The sequence below is a fragment of the Sturnira hondurensis genome, unplaced genomic scaffold (assembly GCF_014824575.4).
Source record: "Sturnira hondurensis isolate 20B ecotype Veracruz unplaced genomic scaffold, ASM1482457v3 Scaffold0010448, whole genome shotgun sequence".
NCBI lineage: Eukaryota > Metazoa > Chordata > Mammalia > Chiroptera > Phyllostomidae > Sturnira > Sturnira hondurensis.
Genome location: NW_028083079.1, coordinates 7,026,943 through 7,052,754, shown reverse-complemented (window position 1 = coordinate 7,052,754; position 25,812 = coordinate 7,026,943). Strand labels below are relative to the sequence as shown.

The 25,812-nt window shown below is 54.1% G+C and overlaps 1 protein-coding gene across 6 annotated transcripts in view; it reads right to left on the bottom strand.

Annotated features, from left to right (window-relative positions):
• Positions 1–25,812, bottom strand: part of DAB2IP (DAB2 interacting protein) — a 181,836-nt gene that overhangs the window by 102,265 nt on the left and 53,759 nt on the right. For 4 of the 6 annotated variants that reach the window (XM_037059195.1, XM_037059191.1, XM_037059196.1 and 1 more), the window contains exon 1: positions 15,223–15,477. The exons of the other annotated variants lie outside the window; for them this stretch is intronic. In XM_037059195.1, coding sequence (XP_036915090.1) covers positions 15,223–15,346 — 124 coding nt within the window. In that variant the 5' untranslated portion in view covers positions 15,347–15,477. Of the gene's footprint in view, positions 1–15,222; positions 15,478–25,812 lie in introns of those variants that run through there. 6 annotated transcript variants of the gene reach the window in all.

Sequence of the window (25,812 nt, the reverse complement as noted above, 5' to 3'; positions counted from 1 at the left end):
AAAGTCAGGTCCCTGTGCCACCCACAAAAACCCAAACAACCGCCCCCCCCCCCCCGCACTTGGCTAAAATGAGTGACTGCTGCTGTTTCACCGGTGACAGCTCCATCCTCATACTTGCCTCTTCACCCTGGAGAGGAGACCTGAGATAACCCATCACACAACTGCCCCCGCTCCCCACTTTCTAACAGTAGCTGGTCCAACGTGAGCCCTGCTTCCTCAGACTTCCCCAAAGCCGCACAACCAAAGCCCAAATCCCATAGTAGGTTTTCTCTGCCACACTCCAGCTGAGATGCCCCGCGGTTCCCCATGGTGTGTATTCTCCTTCTCTGTGATGAGTAGTAAATCTGACTTGCTTGAGGAAGGATGTGTTTCTGGTGGGTCTATGTCTGCAGGGCATTGCCTCTAGAGGGCGCTGTCCTGCAGTTACAGGGACACTGGGTACAGAGTACATGGAGACTGCTCTGTGTCTGCAACTGCCTAGACATCTGTAATAACTTCAGCATAAAAGGTTCATCAATAGGCTGTCAAACTACAGGAAATCCTACCTGTGTGCAAACAATTGAGATTTCCACCATTTGAAGCTAACTGCGTAACTGTATCCGGAGCCAGAGTGGCGGGAGTGGAGTGCCAGCCACCTGCAGGCGAGGGGTGCAGGAACATAAAATCACTGCAAAGGCTCGCCCTGCACTCCTGAGGCTGGATGTGTTTGCTGCGTGTGTGATTAAACTAATACGATGTTTCACTTTCTGTTTGTCGGTGTGTCCACCTACCTAGACAAGGATGAATAGCACTCGCAAGTCTGTTATCAAGTTCTCTTTGGAGAATGAGTCAGGCTACGGGGTGGGTACGGATGATGGTGCCACTTCCTGAATGAAGAACAATTCCAACTTCCCACAGCTAATAGTAAAATTAAAGTATAAATAGGTGGTAGGATTATTCAGTGCAAATTGTGCCCTCTGAATATGTCTGAGGAGGAAAAAGGGAAGGAAGAGAGTAAGCAAAATCAGAAACCAAAACAAATGACACCCAAATCAGCAGCAGCCCAAACGACCAGCTAGGGAAAGTGGGTCAGGGAAGGCCACAAAGCACTGAGACGCAAACCCGAGCCTAAAGGGCCGTAATGGCTCCCAAGGCCAGAGTGCCAACAGACCAGTGGCCTGGCCCCCAGCCTCGGGGTGGCCAGGTGAACCTGCGGAAGAGTCAGAGGGAAAACCACCATGGCCACAGGTCATGAGTCTTTGGGTTATTAAGACTTTCCAGCAGATGCCTCTGTGTGTATCAGTGTGTGTGTGTGTGTGTGTGAATGAAGCACATCTGTACTGTTATTTATTTATAGCCAAATAAAGACTGAGTTCACCAAAATACTGCATTAATAAGTTGGCAGGTCTCCTGCTTCCCATGGCACACTTTTCCCAGTTCAGCCTCCGGTCATTCACCTTCGAGAGAGCGAGGAGAGTTGTTCCCCAGAGGCCGCTAGCCCTCACCCTTCTGCGTAGGCAGAGGAATGGCCCCCAAGGAGCCCACATCCTGACCCTAGGACCTGTATGTCACCTTATACATCAGTTGGGATTTAATAATCTTGAGGTGGAGAGGTGGCCCTTGACTATCTAAGTGGGTCCAGTGTAATCTCGAGGGTCTTCCTAGGAGGGAAATAGGAGGGTCAGAGGAGGAGACACGGTGATGGAGCCAGAGGTGGGAATGATGTGGGGGCACGAGCAGCTTCTAGCAGCTGGAAAAGGAAAGGGACTGGTTCCCCCCAGAACCTGCAGGAGGAATGTAGTCCTGCCGACACCCCAGTTCTAACCCCGGGAAGCTGATTTCAGACTTCTGACCACCACAACTGTAAGACAATAAATCCGTGTCATTTTAAGACGCTAAGTTTGACAGTTGGCAATAGGAAAGCAATAGGCTCGCTGATGAAAACACCACTTAGAACAACAGGCCCACTAGGACTGTGCACTCTCGAGATCTCTCGTCCCCTCATCTACAGCTGCCTTAGAACAGGAGACTGGCTTCCTCTCAGAACTGTAACACTCATCACCAGGTATAATGTAAACTTCTTTCTTTCTCCACAACACATTCATTATCAAATGACGCACGTGACCACTGCACACACTTGAAAACCACACAAGTCTATGATGGTGCCTTGGCTGCTTATGCCGTCACACAGCTTAGAGATGTTTTCAGGTCTGAACTCAGAGAACACGCCGTCTTCTGATACTCAGCACCTCCCGTGTCTGTCCTCAGAATGGATGCTGACCACGTCAACAGCACTTCTTCAGCGTGTGTAAGTTCTGATGACAGCACTCCAGAAGGAACCGTGATAAACAGAACCTAATACCCATGCATGCTATCAAGTTCATCCTATTTCTCATTCATGTAAGGAATACAAACCCCTTCTTTTTGCCCCCAAACTCTACCTCAGTACTTAATGTTCCCCACTTTCGTTCAAAAACTGTATTAGTAAATTAGCACAACATAACTATATAACAGGCTTATTTTTTGCAACAAATTAGAATAGGCATAAATTTTAAGTATGTATCCTATATACTGATTTTTACGTAGGACTTTAAACTCTCTTTACCTGCCTGTATTTGACAACTTGGAATTCGAATTTTAAATTATCTCCAAGTTTCCAGGTTAATGATTTAGTACTAAAAGCAAACTGAACTTCAGACCCTTGTGCAGTTTTTAGCCTAAGGAGCAGCTGACCCTGAGGTGGCACAGGGTCCGACAGAAGTAACGCCCGTGTGAGGTGACAACATGGGTGTAGCGATTCATAGTTTTAATTTGACCATTTCCCCTACGGTGCCATAGGGTGTGCTTCAGTGTGACTGTTAGGTTGCAGAACGACACACATAGGACGTTGTAATAGAAGTATTTGTAGACGAAAAGGGGTGCTATGTGTGTCGGCCCCTGTATCTTGGGATCCAGCAAGGCACATGAAGTTGTAATCTGGAAAAACATCAGAGCAGATCACTTTGGGTTCTCAAATAGACCATCCGTGACTGCCCTAGGCCCCTGGAGGGAAAGGAATCAGCACTAACATGGAGCTCAGGCTCCCTGCTGTGCCTGGGCCAGGAGTCCTTTGCCTCTGACCCAGGAGTCTCGTGTCTTCTGCCAGCACCCATGAGACCCTTCCAGGTGAGGTTGTTAGCTTGCCAGTAAGGTAGAGCTCCATCCCTCACAGCAACTAACATCAAAAACACTTAGGAACAAATGTAACAAAACGAGTACTGGGCTGAGAGACATTGAAGACAATCTCAATAAACAGAAATGTGTACCACACTGGAGGACTGGGAAGCCTCAGTATTGTTAAGAAGATGGTATTTCTCCCCAAACCGATCTATAGATTCCATGCAACCCCAGTCAAACTCCTGGCAGGCTTTTTGAAGACACTGGCAAGCTCAATTTTAAATTTAGATAGCAAAGCAAAGGACCTGGAATAGCCAAACAATCTGGAGAAAGAGGAAACAGGTTGAGAGACTTATACTACTTAGTTTCACGACATACTTTATAGTCTTGAAATATAGCTGAAGTAATCGGAGCAGCATGGTTTTAGCATAAGGACGGACACACGGATCAATGAAACAGAAGAGAGGGCAAAAATAGTCTCACACAGATACGGTCAATCAATTTTTGGAAAAAAGCATTAAGTCAATTGGTGGTAGAAAAAGATAGTTTTTTCAACAAATAGTGCTAAAACAACAGGATTTCTATATGTAATAAAAATGGACCACTGGGAAGCATGGCCAAACATATCTCAGAAGGATAGTGACAGTCCCATATATGCATGTTTTTACCCTAAAACTGACTTCTGAAGTAAGAAACAGCAGCTCCAACTTCAACAGGAAGAAACTGAGGTCCAGAAACAGTAAGTCTGAGAAAACCGTGAGCACACAGCTAGGAGATGCAGAGGCGGGATTCGAGCCCAGAACCTCTAAACCCAGAGGCTGCCCCACGATGAGAAAGGAGCCTCTGTGCAGACCAGTGGGAGGACCACAGGGCCCAAGTCACCCAGGAATCTGAGTTTCCTCCCTGCCTTGGCTTCTCTCTGCCTTTCCAGGGCCCACCCCAGCCTGGCCCGAAGGCAGAAAAGGATGCCTAGAGTGATTCCATGCTCTTTCCATGATGTTGTTGTGTGGGTTGGTGTCATGTGACTATGGAATTTCAATGCCAGGCGTCTCTCAAATGGAACTGGACCCCAGTCCACGTTATCTTTAAGTGCAGGACATGGTGCAGTCAGTGGATGCTGCCTGCGGTTGCTGTGGGGGTGAGGGTCTGCAGAGAGAGGCATGCAGACGATCATATACAGTTGGGTTCAGGGAACCTCTCTCTGGCCTGAGAATCCTCGATTGGAGCACTCAGCAGCTCTTCGGAGAGAGGAGCACATGGAGGGGTCAAGCTGCTGGTACCCAGCAGGGGGTGGGAGAGCCAAGGAGATGTGTTCCCCGCCCTGGTTCTATTCCTGGACCCCATGGTGGACTCTGCAAAAGGACGGTGCACGGATTCACCCCCCGGCTGGCCTCCAGGGTAAGTCCTGCAAACTGTTCGGCCTCCATAGTCAGTTATCAGCTTTTCTTTACGCCCTTCTACTGGAGCCTAAACAGCTACCTTTGACAGTCTGTGCCTCCCATTCCTCACCCTGACTGACATGCATTTCACTTTCGAAGAATCCCCAGCCTCCCAGAAAACTCTGTTTTTCCGGTCACTCCAAGGATCAATTAAGTGGCCCAAGGGCTTCTTTCGTCCCTGAGTGCCTTTTTCCTCCTTCGCTTTCTGAAATGTGCACGAACTTCAGTCTCACCTTCCCCACTTTTATGCCTGAGTTTTCTCCTGCAACGCTTTGCTCTGCGGCAACAGGGCCTATTCCTGGGGCCAGCAGAGAGCTGGCGTTTATTCCGTGCTGCTGGATAGAATTCAGGAAAGCCAGGAGGTCCCAGGGTGTAGGCACCTTTGCTCCTCTCTTCTGTGTGCAATTTTGCTCTGTCCAATTTGGAAACAATGCAGCACCACACATGTTGAAGCATTTACATGTGTATGGTGAAGTATAAATGCACACGTGAGCAGGCCACACCCACCTTCTGGAGGGCAGGCCACACCCACCTTCAGGAGGACGCTGGTCCCTGGAGGGGGTGTAGGAGGCCCTAGCTCCCTCTCAGGGGTCTGCGAACTTTTTCCATAAAGGGCCAGAGAGTCAGTATCTTAGGCGTCAACTACTCAAGTCTGGTGACAGATGATTAAAGCGGTCACAGACAATATAAATAAATAAATGGGCAGAGCTATGTTCCAATAAAACTTCTGGACACAAAAATTTGACTTTCGGATAATTTTCACATGTTGTAAAATACTATTCCTCTTTTGATTTTGGTTCCAGCCCTTGAAAAACGTAAAAGCTGCCCGTAGCCCACAGGTCATGCAAAACCAGCGGTAGCTGGACTCGATCTGTGGGCAGCGCGTGCCAGCCCTTGCACGCGCAAGTCATTTTATTTCTGAGGGAGAAAGAGAATTAGGTATGGCCGTGTTAGCACTTGCTACACCTGAGAGGGGTGTGCATGGGTGCCTGCAGTATTATTTCCTATACTTTTTTATGCTTTCCAACATTTTAGAGTTTTCAAAACATTCAAGAGAGAAAGGGAAAAGCCTGGAAATAAGCCCCCAGTGCACTCGGAGCTTACCGCTGGGCACTGGGATTAAAGGTGACTTTAATTTTCTTCTCTTATACAATGGATTTTATTGCTTTTCTAATCCTAAGAATTGGAGGAGGAGGAGGGAAACACCAACATAAAAATCATATTTTTAAAAAAAGAAAGTTGGAGGGGTTTGGCCCATAACTGGTGGTCTCCTCGGAGGACAGCCAATAGATATAAAAACCCGTGAGCCTCCTATGTAAGATCCAGAGAAGAGCTGCCCCGCCCCCGCCCCAAAGCCCCCGCTCCTTAAACTGGCCCTTCCCTCTGCAGACAGCACTGCCTGTGTGAAGGTCAAGTTCCCACCCCGAGAGAACCCAGAGGTTGCTACCGATGGGGGAGGGTGCGCAGACCCCCAGACTGCTTGTCACTAAACGGGCAACTCTGAGCAGGTTCATAGACGCCTGGCGGAACTGAGACTGCACGGATGGTTAACAGGCAACCTCCGCTTCTCTCGGCCCTCCATTCCCACCACACTTCCACACTGTCCAGCTCTGCGCTCCACCCCCGCTATGCGACCTCCTGCGCCCCTCAGTGTCATTCTCCTGAAGGTGGTCCCCAAAGGTGCCCTGCCCAGTCTGGTGCCACCCCATCGCTGCAAACGGAGAGGCAGGGCAGACCTGCTAGCCACGCCCACAGCCCGCTGGCCCCTCCCCAAGCTCCACCCTCCCCACCTGCCTCGGCCATTCCAGAGGCCTTATGCCACCACCAGTTCCCGCCCCTGTCACTATGAGGATCAGCCCCGGATTCTCTCTCCTGAGCACCAGGCTCCCGTCATTCTGAAATTTCAGGAACCAGTTCAACATTCACAAATAAAACGATGGAGTAGCACAATATGGGGCTGGACAGCATAGGACCACTGACTCCTTGCTTTGCCAAATACAACGTTAAACAAAGAATTATCGCCATCCCAAGTTTCATTAGAAAGCTGTTCCAACCCCCAAGAGTCTAAAGACCATCATTTCAGACGAAAGGAGGACGATGCAAATGGGTTCCAATGAAGTGGATGCCAGGGAATGCCCTGTGCTAGCCTTGCCGTTCTCATTCCCCCGCTGCTCAGGGAGAAAAGGCACCAGTGCCACCAGCACTGACCCTGGGGTGAGGGGGTGGCCTCTCCCACGAGTCACATGCTCCAAACTTCTCAGCTTTTCTCAAGCAGTCTACCCTCTGCCTCCCCGGACCCAACCCCTGTGGGATCCCTTTCCCCATCATCTCTGGGTCCTCCGAGACACCTCTTCACGGGCCCGCTGCTGCCCTCACTTCCCAAATCTGTTTTGGTCCTTCTCCCCATCTCCCAGCTCAGACCCATGCCTCTTACACCGATCGTCACCTATAATTCCTGGTACCTACTCTCCCTCCCTCGCTCCCTGTTCCCTGCACCAGGGCAGGGGCTGCTTGCTGAAAGTCACTCATCTAAGTCACAGCTCTGGGAAGTATAGCGAGACTTAAACATCCTTGACTCAGCCAGTCAGCAGCTGGTTGATGCTCAGCAGGTCACAGAACCAGTCTGGGCCTCAGTTTTCTCGTCAGCAAAATGGAGCTGGGAACTATCTGTGAGAATGAGGATACCATGAAACGATGCACAGAAAGGACTTACCAAGAGCACCTGGCACTGTGTCAGTGCTCAAAAAGAAAAAAATCTAAGCTGTTGTTATTACAAGGACTGTGATTTTCAAAACCCTCCCTTTGATTCCCATGGCCTGACAGGGGGAGTTCCACCCTCCTGGCTCACCATTCAAGGCCCTGCCTACCATTTCGGTCAGACCATCTGCTAACCTGATTACAGGACTCCCCTCTGTGAGGCTTAGCTCCTTGAGAGGGGGTGGGGGGCTGACCATATCCTCCAGGGCTGCCCTAGCACAGGACTTGCAAACAGTAGGTGGCTTCACTGAAGCTCTGCTGCCCCAAACAAGGAGGAGTGCGTGACACGCATAGCAGGCCCCGGGGGAAAGGGACATCAGGGAGCCGTCTGGGAGGTTCCGATTCCCACGGGCACCGTGTTTCAGTCCTAGATCAGCCCTAATAGAGCTGCAATCAACCCTTCAGGCTTTCGATGAGCAGATAATGACAGTTCCCCCAGCCTCTAATGACAGCGTGCGCGCGGTCACATCTATGTGTTAGAGGTGTTTCTGAGCCTAGAGATGTTTAGTGACTTATCTGAGCTCACACGGCATCTGTGGCGCAGTTGGGGTGCACCCGGCCACACTCCTGAGCCAAACTCAGTTCCCAAAATAGAGGTATAAATCGTTAGAAAACCACTTTTTCCTAAGACTACCCCAGACTGCCAATATATTGGTTTCTAATCACCAAATCCAGGCTCCACAAATTCCCATGCCAAGAGGGACACCAAGGGGTGGCCGCAGGTCTGGCTGCCTGGCTCCCCCCAGTCTCATTCTCTCTTCTTCTCCCCTCTGCTCCTTCCTCCTCCAGGGACTTAGAGGAGGGGGCTGCAGAGCCTCACAGCCCCCACATCTTCCTCCAGGAGCTCTGCCTTTTTCATTTCACAGCCATGTCAACACATCACCTTCAAGGGCCAAGAAAAAAGAAATAACAGCCCAGATGCCGACGGTGCTCTCCTGTCTGTCAGGGGGAAGAGAGGAGGGAAAGAAAAGCTAACAAGACTTCCAAGAGCAAAATCCCCACACCTCCTCTCGGGTACCCAGCAGCTGTCAGAGTCAACACAGGAACCTGGCGAAGGGGGGGAAACCCATCCTGAATAAAAGCCAGGCAGCTGTGGAGTCTGGGACTCACAGACTGAAGCCCGCCTGCATTTCCAAGGGCATGATGGGTGTGCTCACAGGCGCGTCTGTTCTGCTAACGTACAGGTGGTCTGTCTAGGCTGCAGAGCCAAGCCTGTCTTTTCTGAGGACCGTGTCAATTTTTTTCCCTTTTCATTATTATTATTTGGAGAGCTATTGAGATTCCCCTTGCTTCCTTATTTATGCAATCAGAGGAAATCGCAGCCCACAGAGCCGCTCCCAAACTCGAGGCCACGTGGGCCATTTTCAGATGGATAATTAAATATTGAACAAATGTTGAAATGCCGCTACTGGCCCGGGGAGGCTAAAAATAGCCACACTGCCACTCCAGTGAGGGCGCCTCGGCCACCCATCCTCAAATCTCCCCTCCCAGCAACTGTCACAGCCAACCTTCCCAAGGAACAGCGGAGGTGGCGGGGAGGGGGGAACTGACTCCCCAAACACCTACTCCACAAAAAACAGAACTTCAGCTCCCAGTAAGCTCTGAATGTTCCTGACCAGGAAATACTCTCCCTTTCCTGACATTTAACCAAGTGGCCTCAAGAGGAAGAGGCAGGGGAAATATCACAGCCATTCGTTGCTTTTCTGTTAAAAATAGTCAAAAAGGTTCATGTCACTTCTAGGGGAAACTCGTATGTGGTCCAGGGTGGGTCTAGTTACACAAGAGCCTCCCCCACGCCCACCCCCAAGAAGACCCAATAAGAGCCCCTGTTTCCCCAGCTGGACTCATCTTCGGAAAAGTGACAAACAAAACAGGGAATGAAATAGGATGCAAAGGTGTCTGGACTCCAGACCTAGGTCTCTCACTGACATCTTCAAGTAACCTGGGCCAAAAGGCATTGGCTCTGTGGGCCTCAGTTTCCCGTGTTGTCAAGGAGAACAGGTAGCTCCCAGTGCTGAGCTAAACGACAAGAGGACACCGGACAATCTCTCCAACCTCCCCCATCAGCAGCCAAGCAAAGCAGGCTCAGATCCCTCCCTGTACCACCTGGCTTCAGTGATTACAGATGCAGGGGGGCTCTAAACGTGACCCACTGACATCAAGGGCATACTGTGGGCCCACCCAGGCATCTCGGAATTGCACCAACCAGTGAAAAGAAGCAATGGGCTTCTTTCACATGGTTCGAAGGGGCTGCTTTGGAATCTGCTGGCCTCAGTGCCAACCTTGCCTCTACAGAGAACGACTTTACCACCTGAGTTCAGTTTCCTCATCTAGTGAAGTGGAGTGATGCTAATGACCCCTACCTCCCGAGAGGGTTGGTGAGTTCAGAGGAGATATGAGATATTCGGCGGAAGCTCTTGGCACAGGACCTGGCGCACGGTCAGTTAGGTAAAAGGAAGTCATGACTTTCCTTACTATCAGAAGTGATGAGGGCGGTCCAGAAACAAACACGGAGGCCAAGAGACCAACATTCAGCCAATGAACCGGGGTCTCTGGCCTCCATCTGGGACTCTTCCCAGATGGTAGCTCTGGGAAGTGGGTCTCAGCCTGGCTGCCTGTCTCCAGGGACTTCATGCCAGGGAACACTGAACTGTTAGCAGAAAGAGAGTTGGTGGAGAAACGGAGCTGAGCCCATTAGACCTGAGACCTGCCCAGGGAATGCACATGCCTGAAGACACGGCTGAGAACAGGATGCAGAGGTGTGGGTCCTGGCAGAGCCTGGCCTGGGGATCACCTGAGTCAGCCTAGGCAGGCAGAAGAGCCCCCCAGGAGAACTGACCACCTCTGCTCTGCCCACAAATGCCAACAAGGTCACTCCCCTGCCTCCCTCCTGAGTTACGGCCAGGACTGTGGGGAATGATGGTTGAGAACACTTGGTAGAATCGCTGACTATGCAAATCAGACAGGGGAAGGAGGTGGCCTTATCTAAGCAGAAACCCAGCCACAGAAAGATCTGCCTGCCCATGGAATAGTGAGGTAGTGTGTTTACAAACTCAGGATCTGGAGTCGGGTAGAGCTGGGCTCCAGTCTCTGAGCTACGTGATGTCAGAAAAGGCTCCCACTCTTGGGACACAGTCTCCTCATCTAGCAAATGAGGATAATACCTGTATCCATGACACAGGGTGGCTGTGAACATCAAATGAGATAAGGCAAGTAGAGAGTGAAGCTCACTGCCAGGCACTGAGTAGGCCCTCAGCAAACAGAAGCCATTTTTACCTCTATTATATACTATGATGGGGAGTAGTGAGCCTCCCAGTCCCTGGGGTATGTAAGAATGAGGAGGGCCCAGAGAAGCCAGGAACAAGCCCCAAAGGAGCTATTGTGTTGCAGCAGAAACAGAGGAAGAGACAAAGCAGACAAAAGCTGTATGTACAATTTCAGGGCACATCCAAGTTAGGGGCGGAGAGCCACACCTTGGGCCCTTGCGGGGACATTTGAAGACTAGGGGGCCATAAGACACAACCAACCCCCACCCTAAAGGCTATGCTCAGGCCTTCCTGCCCACAGGGTCTGAGCTGTCACTCAGGGACCAATTGGCAGGTCTCAATGAAGCCAGGGTCCCCATGGAGAGGTCCCAGCCCTTCCCTAGGCATTGCTGCCAGTTAGCAGCTGTGTCACACCAGCACCCTTCCCAATGGTGTCACCACCATCCTGGGGCTGGAAGCCCTAGATTCCATATGCCACTCTGTCCTGTGCCTCAGTGTCCTCACTAGCCAGTCGCCAGGGGTTGGATCACTCAGCTGCCGAGCTGGAAGCCCTGGACAGGGACCACCACCTCAGTGGTTGGCCCCAGCCCTCCTGGGACCTTTGTGAGGCCCTCCTGCCTGCATTCCTCAGAGTGTGCCGGGTGCACAGTCCTGGGAACCCCCTGCTGAGGCCCCACAGACAGACTCCAGGAGGTCCTAAGAGGAAAAGGGCCCAGGTGGAAAGGAGGAGGGGACCACACAGCAGTCAAGACACAGGGCGGCGCAATGGAGGGTTGTATGGGCACAGAGGGGAACTGTCTCAGGAGAAAACATCCATCGAGTCCCCAGCACCTGGCAGGCCTGGCAAGTGGCTGGACCCCTGGAAATACTCAGATGAAAACAGGAAGAGAAGAATCAAAACCTCCCATGAGTATGAGTTATGGGCATTCCAAGAGGTCTCCCCATTGGCTGTGCATGACAGATGCAGAAACTGAGGCCTTGGGATGTGCCCAGAGTCACACAACCAGCTTGTAGCTAAGCTGGGAGTACAGCCCCTATCTCCCACTAACCATCGCTCTGTACCCTCAAAAGCCCTTTGTGCCCCAGTACACCGCAACACACCAGCAGCCCCCCAACAGACTGGGGCTTGGCAAGGGCTGGGAACACAAGCCATTCATTCCACGTGCCCCCAGTGCACAGGCTGGAGCCCAGCACACAGTAGGTGCTCACAACATGCTCGCTTGCTGAATGAATGGGCCAGACTTTATGCACAGTGAGGAGGAAAACTTGCATTTCCCCCAGCCATCCTGGGGAAACAGATCAGACAGACAAAGCTTTACCCTTGGTGGGAAGGCACCCCGGCCTGTGACACCTTACTAGGGCCAGGACCCCTTCAAATCCATGGGCCATGCCCAGCCTTCAAGAAGACTTAGGGTCACAAAGCACAATGTGAAATGGCCAGATGATCCTGCCATCCAAGGGTCACTGTTCCCACCCTGCGTCTGGCCTTTGTCAACAGTAGGTCTACTCTGCCCATTCTTCTGATGGGAAAATGGGGGCCCAGAGAAGGAGAGCACCTGGCTTAGTCAAACCAGGAGGACTGCCAGGGAGAGAGTCCTGCTCTCAGATCCACAGTGAGCCAGTTCCCACCACGCCGGAGGGGCAGCAGGGGGTGGTGGGCAGCGAGCTTGCTCAGAGGTGGCAGCCTGGCCACAACCCTGTTTCCAGCCGGGCCAGCTGCCGTCCCCCACTGAAGGTCAGCTCTTCCCTGCACTTTCCTGTTTCTGATCAAACACCCCTCCCACCCCGAGGGCTCAGTCATTGTCCTTCCTCGATTCGTGGCAGAGGCCAGAATGGGTGTGGAGCACCAGCCCGACCAGGGCTGGGGTGCTGGGTCCCACCTCTTCCTCTGGGGCCTGATGCCACTACCACGGGGCCAAGTCCCTACGTAGTGGGAAGACAGGCCTGAGGTCAGAAGGGCTGTGCTCACAGCCACAGCGTGGCTCCCACAACTTAAGTTACAACCTGGGTGGGGGCACTGCCCTCAGGAGGGGTGCTCCTAGGGGCAGAGTCAGGGATCTGGGGCTTTAGTGGAGGGAGGTCCTTGGCCGCTCCAACCGCCTCCTACCTGGGTGGGCAGGAAGCCTCCAGGCTCCCGCCTCTCACACTGCCAGGCAGCTCACACCCCCCACCCACGACTCCGTGACTCTGCATCAGTCGAGGCCCTTTATCAGGCCCCAACTACTATCCCAGCCATCCCCCCGCCCCCACCCATGCTCTTCCCCTACCCCAGGAGAAACTGTCTACAACATCTAAGACATTTTCCGTCTCCCCATCTTTGCACTGCTATCGCTTCTGCCCAGGGTCAGAACAACAACAGTTCACACTCAACTGCTGCCTAATCCCAGGCAGCACGAGCTTCTAACTTGCCATGAACTTGCTCTCATTTCTTACACAGCCCTGTCACCTCTCCCCACCTTTACCAGATGAGGCCACTGAGGCTTGGAGAGGTAACTGGTCAAAGGATAGTTTAGTGCAGAGCTGGCGCTTGAACCTGAATCTGACTTAACCACCCCCTCTGCAGAGGGAAATCCTGTCTATCTCATGAGGTTCAATCTAAATGTCACCTCCTCCATGAAGGTCTCCCTGATTTCCCCAGTTGTAACTTCGGTTTAGTGACAGTCTCCTCCCCACTTCCTGCAGGCTTCAAGTTCCTTCTAGGCTGAGACATAATGCAGGGTCTCCTGACTGTCTCCAGCCCAGTCAGCTGAGCAGAAGGGTGAGTTTCAGTGGTCAGGAATGGAGCCAGGCTGAAGTGAAGAGTGGAAGGAAAGGTCATTCAGGGCACTGAGCGAGTGGGGGTTGGGGAGCACAGTGAGATGGGTACAAGAGGCCTGGTGTTGGGAGGGCGGAGTGCCGAGCATTACCGGGCATTTGTACAACTACCATTTCTCACAGCATGAACCCATTTTCTCATGGAATCCTCCATGTACTGCTCACCCCTTTTACAGTTCAAGAAACTACCAGTAATACTCAGAAAAGGGAAGTGACTTGCCCAGTCACAGTACTTGAACCCAGATCCAGACTTGCAGACCAAACCTGCAAGGACAGACTAGCCAGAAGCCACTTCAAGAAAGGCAAGGGGCCTTGCCGGAGTGGCTCTGTCGGTTGTGTGTCATCATGCAAAGTGCCCTGGTCGGGGCACATACCTGGGTGTCAGGTTCAGGGCACATGTGAGAGGCAACTGATCAATGTTTTTGTCTTGCGTTGACATTCCCCTTTCTCTCTTTCTCCTTCCCTTTCCCTTTCTCTAAAAATAAATAAATAAAATCTTTTGGTTTTTAAAAAAGAAGAAGAAAGGCAAGGGCAGGGGATGGATCACAGGCCCTGAGAGACCCTTGAGGACTGAACTCCCAGCCTCAATTTGAACCCTTCCAAGTATGGGGAACTCACTACGTCAGGAACTACCTACTTACTGAGGAAGCCTGAATATTGTGGCTGAGCCCTGACCATGGGAAAAGTCTCCCACAGTCTGGGGGGGGAACCAGCTAAGCATTTACTGCCCTCCTGCTTCATTTACGGTCAAAATGACGAGAATACTGAAGTTCACGGGAAACACCCCAAGGCCCAGGCCACATGACCCCACCTGGAGGGGTGGGGATTTGACCTCAGGTCTGCCAGAATCCAAGCACGGATTTGCTCAAACACAGAGCCAGCCTTCCCCATTCCCAAGACAGCCTGATGGTGTAAATTCGGCCCAGGTGCCGTCTGGGTGCTACCAACCTCCCTCCTCCCTCCCACTATGGGCACCTCAATGGGTCTGAGCTTTTGCCATGGAATGGAGCTTCCTAGGCAGCTTCCAAGAGCTCCTCCTTCCAGGGGCCCCCCTGCTCCCTCCCACCCAGCCATGGAAGGAAGTACACCTCCCCCCACCCAGGCCAGAAGGCAGCCCCCTGAACCGCACTCGTTTCCAGCTGAGGATCCTGTTACTGGAAAAAGAAAATGCTGCTCCGACCTCCCCCTCCTCCCTGTCCAGCCTCCAGGGTTTGAAAAGAGAGAAACTCTTTTCAAAAGAGGTGGTGCCCACCCACAGGGAGGGGTCCCAGATAAATTCTACAAGCCTAGTTCCTTTGAAAAGGACCCTAGGAACAAGGTCCCCTGACGTCCAAGCACCTGTCCCTCCACCCAAGAGGTGGAGGGGCCTCTTAAGTCCCTGAGAAAGGGATGTGGGGTGGGAGCTAAGCGGAGAGGCCAGGGCAGTGAAAGCAAGGCAAGGTAAAGCACAGATCCACTCAGCTTTCTTGCCCAGCTGCTGAGTAAACTGAGGCACAGTGGGGCAGGAGGTGGAATCTCAGAGATGGAAGGAAGAGACCCCAGACTGCAATTTCCCCCTTCCCTGACTGTGGCCTAAGAGGAGTCACTAGCACCTCAGTTTCCCCACTTAGGGTAGAGAAGAATGAGAGAGAAGCTGGGGAAATAGAGATCAAGTAGACACAGAAATGGGCAACTACAAGGGGCAGAGGAGGGAGTCCCGGGTAAAAAGAAGGATCCTGGGTCCCTGGCACCCCACGGCATCAAATGGTGAAGTGGCGGTAAGGAGGATAGGGGGGTCGGGGTCAGGGGTCAGGGGTCGGGGTGGCGCCTACCCCTGGCGGGCCGGGTCCGGCTGCGGGAGCGGCTCCTCTGTCGCTGCAACCGGGGCCGTCGCAACAGCCGATAGTAATAGGAGGGCCTCCCGGTGCTCTTCCTGGTGCTGCCGCCCGCGGACATGCTGCCGCCCGCCGGGCACCGGGCCGGGCCTGGGCGCGCTCACACGGGCCCCATCACCCGCTCCGGCGGGCCCGGCGGGCGTCCCGGCGTTTCCCAGTGCACGCTGCCGGTGCTGCCGCTGCCGAGGCCAAGGCTGCCCCACAAAGTCGCTCAAACTCCTCCTCCTGCCCCCGCCCTCCCCGGAGCAGCCGGCCCCGCTGCGGGGGCCAGGGACCGGGCCGGGCTGGCACCCGCCCGAGAAGTCAGTGCGGGAGAAATCCCGGCCTGGAGTTCAAGAGGCGAGGCGGCCTGGAGGGCCCCAGGACCCCAGGCAGGTCCCCAGGAGGGGCACCACCTCTGCACCCACACCTGAGCAACGCTGCCCAACCTCGGCGGGCACCCAGAGCCCCATTCCGCCGTCAGGCGTAGACGGTACACACCTGTAAGTGTGCGCTCCCCCGCACTGGGCTGGGAGCACTGAGAGGCCAGGTGGGCACTGTGTTCTGGAGCTGGTCACCTTCAATGAGGGTCCAAAGGAGGCCCGATTCTAGTACAAGCACACCAGGCTGAGTATCGTCGACCCGCAAACACACGGTTGCAGTGGCCCCTGCCCCAGACAGGTTAAAAAGACTTCCTTGCATGCAAGATATTTGCCTAGGCTTTACATTTTAAAAACTGTCCCGTTTGATACATGTCTTATAGCATTAAAATTATGGTGTATATTTCTGACACACACAGAGGAGAGCAAACATAATGCACAGCTGTGTATGGAGCAGAGTTTGGCCAAATCTGAACACTTTGCCCTCTTTGATTTAGACCCACCCCAAACAAAACCCCGCAGACGCTGTGAAGCCCACTCCCGATGGCATTCACAGCAGGTCTGCCAGGGCTGTGGGCGTGGCAGAAACCCCCGCCCTACTACGGGGTGAAAAACTGAGGCTGAGAGAAGGGAGGGTGCCAGCTAGCTCTACTGTACTCTACTAAAAAGCCTTCTCCAGGTCACTCCCTCCCCCAGCTCAAGAACATTCCATGGCTCCCCAGTGCCCCAAAACAACAAGTCCAAACAACCTTTCTTGGTATTTGAGGCTCCAACTCTCCGGCCCCAACCAAACCACCCTTCAGCCCTTGCTGCTATCCCCTTACTTCTCACTCTTCCCTGCCTTACTCCCAGAATGGACCGCCCTCCCACCTACTTTGGCCAAAGTCCACGCTTCTAGGGCCCACCTCCTCTCACCCTCCCTTACTATCCTGGCCCTTGGTGGTCTCTTTCTCTCTCTACAGCTCTCCCTGGTCCACATAGCATCATTTTATCTTTTAAATTTTTCTGACAACCACCTGCCTGAGCTCCATCCTCTCAAGGACAGAAAGGGAAACTGAGGCCCTGACAGAAAAGTTTCATGTGCCTCAGTTACCAGGAAAGTGAGCAAAAGCAAGTGGCCTGAGCCTGGGATCCCAACACACAGTTTCAGGGGTGTGTTTGTGGGAGAGTCACACTTGGGCGCTGGAGACAGTCTGTTCGCTGTCGTCCAGAACAGCGGAAAAGGTGGGGCACTGGAGGGGGCGGGGCAGTCTGGGCAGGAATCCAGGCCGGGTTTTGCACCTCACAAGGGTAGCCCCCTCCAGTTCTCGCTCAGCCAGGGGGAGGGCCCCCCTGTCCGGAGAAGCCTGGATCACAGCTGGAAGCCAGGCGCCTTCCCAGGACCAGGGGGGAGGGGCAGAGGGGTATTGCTCCTCCAAACTCAGGCTGGGTTACCCAAAGCTTCCTTCTCCCCTGGCTCCTCTCCCCAGAGCCCAGGTCAATCCCTCAGGAAGATGGAAAACCACAGGGCTGGCATCCTATTAGCCCCCTTTGGGCTGAGCCAAGGGTTTACAACCAGTGTGCTGCAATACCTGACTATTTAGTCAGGGGCACTGGCCACTTTCCCTGAGATTGTCAAGTTTTAAAAAATGACAGCAGCCAACACAACAGTAGTCATCCGGTGTGAATAAATGAAAAGTATGCCTATTATTTTTGTCAGATCGAAAAAATATATATCTTTTGGTGCGCTGCAGAATTTTAGTAATTAGTTTATATGTGCCATGAGATGAAAAGGGTTGAAAATCACTGGGTTAAGCATTGCTCTGGCTTATTCTCTACAGTAGATGTTGCCAGAAGCATCTTTTACAGGTGCGGAGGGCCCTCCGTCCAGAGGCAAGCAGTGAGTCTTTAGGGCACCCGGGTGAGGCTCCCACGGCCACCTGCCCACTCTCGACATCTTCAGGAATAAATAACCCCCACTACAATCTGCACCAGTGCTGAGTGGGTGGAGGGTTCCCAGGAAGTCTGGATCAGGGTGGGGACAACGGTCCTCTCTTCCTAGGGCCTGGCGTTCAGCTGGACCAGTTTCCTTCCCAAAACAGGAATTTTCCCATCTGCCAGGTTCTAGCCTTCCTGCCAACTGAATGAACAGTGGTTGGGACCAGTGTTCCTGGCGTAGGGCCCCCAACAAGCAGATTTAGGTGTGTGGGTATGAAGGGGAGAGGGAGACTTCATCAGGAACTCCGGATCTCATCTGTAAACACAGTTAGGCTAAAAAGTCTGGTATGGTCTCTGCTTACACTTGGGTTGCTCAAGTCCTTGTCTGTGCCTTAGTTTCCCTGCCTACTAGGAGAAGCTATGGGCCCCCAACCTATCTGCCTTGTGGAGGGAAGAGGGTCAGCTAATGAGGAGGAAGAAGCTTCTGCATCCCAGGCTTTAGGATTGCCAAGCACCGAAGTCTCCACACGGTGAGTACCAAGTAAGTACCAGCTGGCGTCTGAGCAGAAAGGGGCAGAGCAGGAGCTAGGAGAGAGGGGCCTGGGGTCCTGCCCCTTCTCCTGGCTCAGGAACCCCCGGGGTGGGCAGGCAGACAAAGGCTGCTCCCTGCAAGCCCAACAGAGCATCTGGAATCAATCCTGCTGTGGAACAAGCCACCCACCCCCTCCCGCTGCCCCTGTGGCCTCTCCCCTCCTTTAAACAGAAGCAGGCCACCATCCGGAGAACGCCTGGACTAGAGGAGGGGCACCTGAGAATGCCCTACCACTCCCACTGCTGCTGCAGACCACCCCCCCAGGTCCTGCTAGGCCCCCAGGACTGACATAGCCTGTTCGTGGTCTGGCCTCCGGGGGGCTTCTGGACCAGGCCCAGCTCCCACCCGTCTCCCCCCCCCATGCCGCTTTGTGTGTAGGGGGGGAGGGGGGTGGATCAAGGCTTAGCCTCCATGCCCGAGACTCCAAATCACCCCCGCTCATTACAAGTGCATATTTCTGGGGTTCCTCCAAGACTCTTGATTCCGAGGGGCTGGGTGGGGCCTGGAATTCTGCAGGATAAATCCAATCTGGCCTGACCCCAACCACCACCACCTTCACCGACCCTCCAAAGTCTCCAAAGAACTTCCGCAGAACCCAAAGGGGCCCAGCTCTGTCACAGAGTGCCCACCTCTCCCTGGACCCACACCCACCCATCTGTTGTCTGCTCCCAGCCTCCAAACACTGCACACTCATTTCCACTACTGGCCTTTGCTCTGTTGGTCCCATGCCTGCCGTGAAACTCTCCCCTCTGCACCCACCTGGTGAAAGCCTCTGTACCCCTCAGGATGCAGCTCAAAAATCCCCTTATTAAAGAAGTCTGGGCCCCAACAAGAGACACTCCCAACCCCACCACACTCCACGGGTCATTTGAAGGATGAGGACACAGAAGATCAGGCAGGGACAGACCTGCAGAACTTCTCTCTACAGCCATCAGCACCTGGGCATCTGGAGAACTGCACCCTGCTGGGAAGGAGGCGGCAGGTGGCCCGAGAGCCAGGGAGGAGTCCAGGTAAGCCAGAGGCCAGGCCAGGGCTGGCTCAGGAGGGGCACTCCGCGCAGGGGGGGCAGCCAGCCCAGTGCAGTCTCACATCTTGCTGGGGGCGTTAGGGTGACAGGCAGTGAGGAAGGAGCAACAAGCCTACTGTCAGAATTACCTTTGGAAAGACTTCAATCACCCATAAAGGGTAGGTCTTCCTCCAGTGTTAGGGCAGATCATCCATTTCGTCAACTGAGTGCAAAGCAGAAAGGGCCTGGCCTCTCCTGGGGGTCCCTTCTTCGCAGGGGAAATGGGAGCAACAAGCACCAATTACTTAACACCAGACTCCCTCCCCCACTCACCGTCACCCCCACCCCACACGCTGTTCCGGGAGGAGAGATACTCACGCCTGCAGGGGCCACAGAAGGCCAAGCCTGTTAAGATAGGAAGGCGATGAGCGAGCGTGGCCTGGGAAGGTCTCTCTGAGGCTGGAGTTTGAATTTAATGCTAATACACCTTATTCAGCCTTCACTACGTGCCAGACCCTGCCCGTAGCATTTTATGAATGTTCTCTCATTTAATTTCACAACAATCCTGAGGCAGATGGTTACCATGTTCATGTTACAGAAAATAATGGAGGCACAGAGAGGGTAAGTAAGTTCCCCAAGGTCATGCAGCTTGCACTAGAAGTCAAGCAGGCTGGAAAGAGCAAGTCTTAAGTCTTAATGCAGAGATGGGGGAGGGGCAACAGCCTGGTACTTTCCTTAAAAAGCAGCTGGACAAAGAACAGGAGGAGGTGAAGAGGGACCGGCATCCTAGCAGGGGAAACACTGGAGCCCACACCAGGCCCCACACAATGGGTGTCTGGAGGACTGAGACCCGTCAGGCTTCCTGTCAGGACGAGGTGGGCAGTAGTGTCCAGGGGAAGTCCCTGGCCGGCCGGCCAGCCCTGCACACATCCGCCTCCAAGGCAGAGCTCAACCTTGGAGTCAGCGGAGCCCTGGGCAGGGGACGCTGTGGGATCATTCATGCTTAAGACTATGGACCTCTGCCCAGGGAGGTGGCCCGTCTGGCAGGCAGTGACAGCTTCCTGAGTCGACCACACAATCCGGGAAGGAGGCTGGACCAGGTGTAGGACCTTCATTCAGGAGATGGGGGAGGCTGGAGCCGGGGCTCACTCCACAGAGCGGAAGATGCAGAGGAGCCCTGGGAGGTCACACCCAAGGCCCAGCCGGCCATCCACTGCTTCCACTGCCCCACTCCCACCCCCTGGGGACTTCTTCTGTAAAGCCACCAATGAATTTAATGATTTAATGACATCCTTCGAAGAAAATGACCCAGTCAAGGCCAGGATGACCCGGGGCTTGGATGGCTCTGCCCAGCTCAACGGAGGCGGAACTGGAGCATCAGTCAAGCGTGGACATTGCAACATACACAGACAGAGCCTCGGGGAGTGGGAGTGTTTTTAAATCAAGTCACCCAAACCTGGGCTGAGGGTGGGGCTGAGGGTGAGGCCTCGGGAGAGGTCAGAGCCCCCACGGAGGCAGAAGGACACTGGACAGAGTCGCTGTGTTTCCTCGGACACTGTGCAACTCAGAGAAAGCTCCTCAACATCTCTGGGCCTCGGAGACATGATGTCTCTGCCCAGCCCACCTCCATGGATTTCATCAGGATCTAGGCATCTCCCTCTGTCCAGAAAGGAGGGCTACATCTCCCTCATACGTGTCAACAGCCAGTCATGAAATCCTGGGCTGTCAGGGCTAGAAGGACTGGTCAGAGTAGGTGACAGACTGGAGAAGCTAAGGCCCTACAGGACCGCTGCTCGCCTGGAGGACCCTGGCGAATGCACGGCAAGCTGGGGAGCTGGCATCAATTCTCCAGTCCTGGAGGGTCGGATTGCCTCTCCCATCCAGCACCCTGTGCAGGTGGGAGGTGAGGCCAGGAGAGGGGGTGACTTGCCCAAGGTCACACCTGGGAGCTGGGGGTTAGTCCCAAACAGAATTGCCAAGACCCACCTTCCCCCTAATTACCTGGACCACCCCTCTCAGAACACCTGATACATCCTGCCCACAGGTACCCTGGGCTTCTAGAATGGCTGCCCGAAAAGTCCAAGGCTCCAGTCCTGTGGCTAGGGGAGGCTGCGATCCAGTCTCCGGGCCCCAGCCTGGCCCTGCCTTCCACACCCCCACGCTAGCAGCCAGCATTTCGGCCCAGATGGCCAGGCCTGGAGCCACTCTCTTCCTGTTCTTCCTCTCCCTGCCCTGACCCAGAAACGCCGCCAAGCTCCAGGTGGGCCCCCAGCCCTCCTTCTCCCACCCAGGCCTGGGGCGATGCCTCCAAGTCTCCAGGATTCTTCTTCCCCTTCCAGTTGAGGGGCCCAGACAGCTCCATGCCCACTAGGCTACCAGAGGGGGAAACATATGGTCCCAGTGTGAGGTCAGAGAGCCCCTTCCCTTCCCAGGCAGGCCTGCCTGGTCATCTGTGAACCATTTCGTGACTGGCACTGGCCTGGGTTGCAGGGGCACAGACCTTACTTACTCAGTCCCAGCAGATCCCACTGAGGAGGACAGACGAACAGGCCCAGCAGCCAGCTCCCAGGAAGAGAGCTGACAGAGTGTGGGACTGGCAGTCAGGAACCAGCACCTTGGCTATGTGACCCCAGACTAGTGCTTTTACCTCTCTGTGCCTGTTTCCTCAACTATACAATAGGCATGCTAATACTTATATTTTGTATAAGTATTTTTTGTACATTTTGTATAAGTATCCCTGAGAGCAGGCCAGCTAGAGCTGGTCAGCAATCAGCAGTCACCAGCCCCGAGCAGGCTCTCAGTAAGACTGGCTGAGAGAGATGGTGGCAGCGTTTGGGAAGTGTAGCTGAGCCCATCTGATCTGAGAAAATTCGGAGGAGGGAGAAGTCCTGGAAGGCTTCCTGGAGGAAGAGACACTGGCATTGCGCTAGAAGGTTGAGTAGGAGTTACCTGGGTAGACAGCAGAGAAGTATATTCTTGGAGGGGGAGACAGCACAACAAAGGCCTGGGGCAGAAACCAGCTGAGGGCAGCATATAGAATTCTGTGCCTGGAGGAGAGGATGGAGTGGTCCCTGGAGAGCAGGCTGTGCAGGGTGTGTGAGGGGTGAGATTGGGGAAGAGAGATGGGGAGATAGATCCAAGTGGGGTGAGGCCAAGGCAGCCCCTTAGAAGGGGAGAAGTAAAGTGGTAAGGAAGGACCCCTGGCCAAGGAGGCTGAGGATCTGGGCTCCAGGAGGAACACTCCTGCTGCCTGGCTGCATGACTCTGACCAAGTCACAACCCTCTCTGGTCCTCAGTCTGCAACTATGAAAGGAGCGGCTGGCTCTGTGAGCAGGCCTGCAGGAGTGGAGCAAGGCTCGATGCCCGTGAACTACAGTGGAGGCACTGAGAAACACATTCCCCAGCACCACTGAATCTAAACCTTGGTGGGTAGGGCCAAGGAATCCAAATTCTTTTTGTTTTTTAATCCTCACCAGAGGCCATACTTGTTGATTTTAGCGAGAGGGGAAAGGAGGGAGAAAGAACAGGACAGAAGCACTGGTGTGACAGAGAAACACTGGTCAATTGCCTCCTGCACACAGCCAGCCCCGATCAGCGACCCAACCCACAACCTGGCATGTGCCTCTATGGGAATCGAACCCACAACCTTTCAGTTTACAGAACAATGCCCAAACCACTGAGCCACACTATCCAGGGCAGAATCCAAATTCTTAAAAGAGCTTTCTAGGGAGCCATTGGCTAAGATGGTTCTAGACTCGGCTGGATATCCTGCCAGCCCTTCAACTTGCCTAATGCAGTCTCACTGCAGGGCCTGTGCATTTGCTGCTCCTTCTGCCTCATACACTAATGCCAGGTCTTGAGGGGGTCAGCACCTCCCTGTCACTCAGGCCTCAGCTCCAGTATCACAGCCTCAGAGGCCTTCCCAGCCAACTTATCTCAAGTGTCCCTGCCCCCATCCCCACCCCCTATCCCATTGCCCTGTTTTATTTTCTTCAATTTATCACTTCCTGAAACTATCTTATCTGCGTATTCATTTGCTCACTAATTGTCTTCCCCCAAACTTTAATGAGGGCAGGGGCCTCATTAGGCCTGCTGTAGCGGTAGCCCCAGTGCGCAGAACAGTACTCAATAAACACGTGACGAATTAGGTGAATGAGGGAAGCTGGGCTCAAAGGCCCCATTCTTTTTGCAACAAGGGTAGCTGTGGGGCCAGTGGCAAGTGACTTCGCCTCTCCGGGCCTGGGCTTTCCCCTCCATGAGACATGTGGGTAGCAGGCTGCAGAACCGACCTTCGAGCGGCAGCCTGGGGCTGGTCGGGCAGCCAGGCCGTCAGCCCCGACTCCATGCAGGCACTGGCACAGAATTAATGAATGGATGAATAAATGCCTTCGTTCTGCTGTGTGCCTTTGAACAAGTGCCCTCCAGACATAGCTCCAGCTCCCCCTGTACAATGGGGGTGGCCTGGGTGGTTTTTCAGGAACCTTGGGTGCTGACACTCAGAGCCTCTGAGCCCAGTCTGGACATAAACGGGAGCCACATCAGGTGTTGGAGGAGGGGCAGCCTGTGCCACAGCCAGGATTCTCGAAGTTCTGACCTTTCCTGAAGGTCCCACCTAGCCCAGAGCTGGCATTCTACACTGTGTAGGTGAGGATGAAATGTAGCTTCTGCAACTTGTCACCCCTCAGCTCCTTTTGTGAGCCCGAACAATGCTGGCCGGCCCTGCCCCCACCCTGGAAACAGCGCTTTGTCTGGAAATTCTACCAGGGGAAGGAGGAAGGGCTGGGGCCCTAGAATTTCTGCGTCTGCTCGTACAGGAAGTAGCTGAAAGTTTAGGGCCAAGGAAAACAAGTTCAAGATCATCCTGGAAATCAGCAGCCTGGCTCCTCCCCTAGTTGGGGACTGGCCTCTGTCCCCAGGTATGCCTCTTCTGGTCATCAATAATTAACATAGAGAGACAGACAGGCAGCGTGTGGGAAAAGGAATGATGGTCCAGGACCACAGGCCAAGGCCTAAGCGGAAGCAAAATTCAATCAGCCTTGTCTTGCATTTCTTTGATAACAGGGAGCTCACTACCAAACTGGTCCCTGTCCTCAGAAAGTCTGAAAGTAAAACTGCTTTCCCACAACTAGGAATTGCAGAGGACTTTGGAGAACTGGTGAGCATTCTACCCTTGACCCAGGGCTCAGAGGGCTTGGGACTTGCCCGAGGTCTGTGAGACACAACTCAGGCCCCCCCTCAGGTCCCGGCAGCAGATGAAGCTGGTTCAGGCACAATAAGGAGAAGCCAGTAAGTAGGACAACTGGGGCTGGAGTTTGGGCTTTAGCCCTACCCCTTCACCCCTCTTGGCACTTTATTAAAAGCCCAGGGGACATGGGTGGGCCCTGAGTCGATCCGAGTGCTGAGGACAACCCTTTTGTCACCACAGCCCCCTCCTCTTCCCCTGTAGCATCTGTCCCAGGAAGCTGCAAGGTGGCTTAGAATTTTCTGGACCTTTCTGACATCATGTTTCTTGTGTCCCCCTGGTGCCCTGCCTCTCTCTCACACACACACCCAGACAGGCCCCCTTGCACACACAGACCTGCCTTCCCACTCTGCCAGGCCCAGGCCCAGGCCCAGGCCCAGGCCCACAGAGCAGCCGGGAGCCCTCAGAAGGTGCTGGCGGGTGCTGCCCCCTACTGGGCCATGGTCCCTGGACAGAGTCTTTCCTGGACTCGGGGTTACGGTGGGAGAACTAGCCTGGCTGGGGAGGCTCAGGATTCCAGGGCTCCCAGGGCTGTTCCTGCCCCGCAGGGACCCTGGGGCGGCATGGCACTGGGCCTCAGTCTGCTGAGTGATGTGGTAAACCTTCCACACCCACTCTGGGTCCCTGTTCCCAGCCCCAGTTTTCAGATGTTAAAGCATTTCTGTCCCCTGGGTAGCATGTTAAAATGCAGAAGCCCAGGCCCAGTGGGGAGAGCCTGGTTTCAGCGGCCTGGAGAGGAGCCCAGGAATCTGCACTTAAACCAGCAGGGAGTGGACCCACAGTGTCCACACTGGCCCACCTGCTGCTCTCTCTCAGGGCCCCTGGGCTCTATACGAAGACTTCTGGGACCCCAGCCTCTGATGGGGTTCCAAGCCTTTTACAAGCTGCAGCCGGTCCCTTTCTCAGCACCCCGAGTGCAGAAGGCAGGGATTCCAAAACTCACAGAACAGAAGGGGAAACTAAGCTCAGAGTGGACGGAGAACCACCAGTCTGCCCAGGCCCCATTCCACAATGATGCCCCAGCTCCCACTCGGCGCCCAGGCTCCCCACATGTGGTCTAGATTCTGGGGCCCAGCAGGTCAGCTTAGGCCGGGCAGCAGCCCTGACTGATCCCCTTTGTCTTGGTCCTCGTGCCCCCTGACCTCAGGTCCTGGGCTGATTAAAATATCTCCTTACAGCTCTGATAGGCCGGGTGTCTCCTTACAGGGCTGGAAGGGACACAGTCCCATCTGAGGTGACACTGCCAGCTTCGGGATGCACTCTGGCCACCCTCTGGAGCTGGACACTGCTGGCACAAGGGAGACTAGAAATCTTTACCCAGAGTGTTTGCACAGACCCTCCAGGAGGGACCAAGGCCCAGAGCGGGGACAGCCTTGCCCAGGGTCACACAGGACATCGTTACTAACCCAAT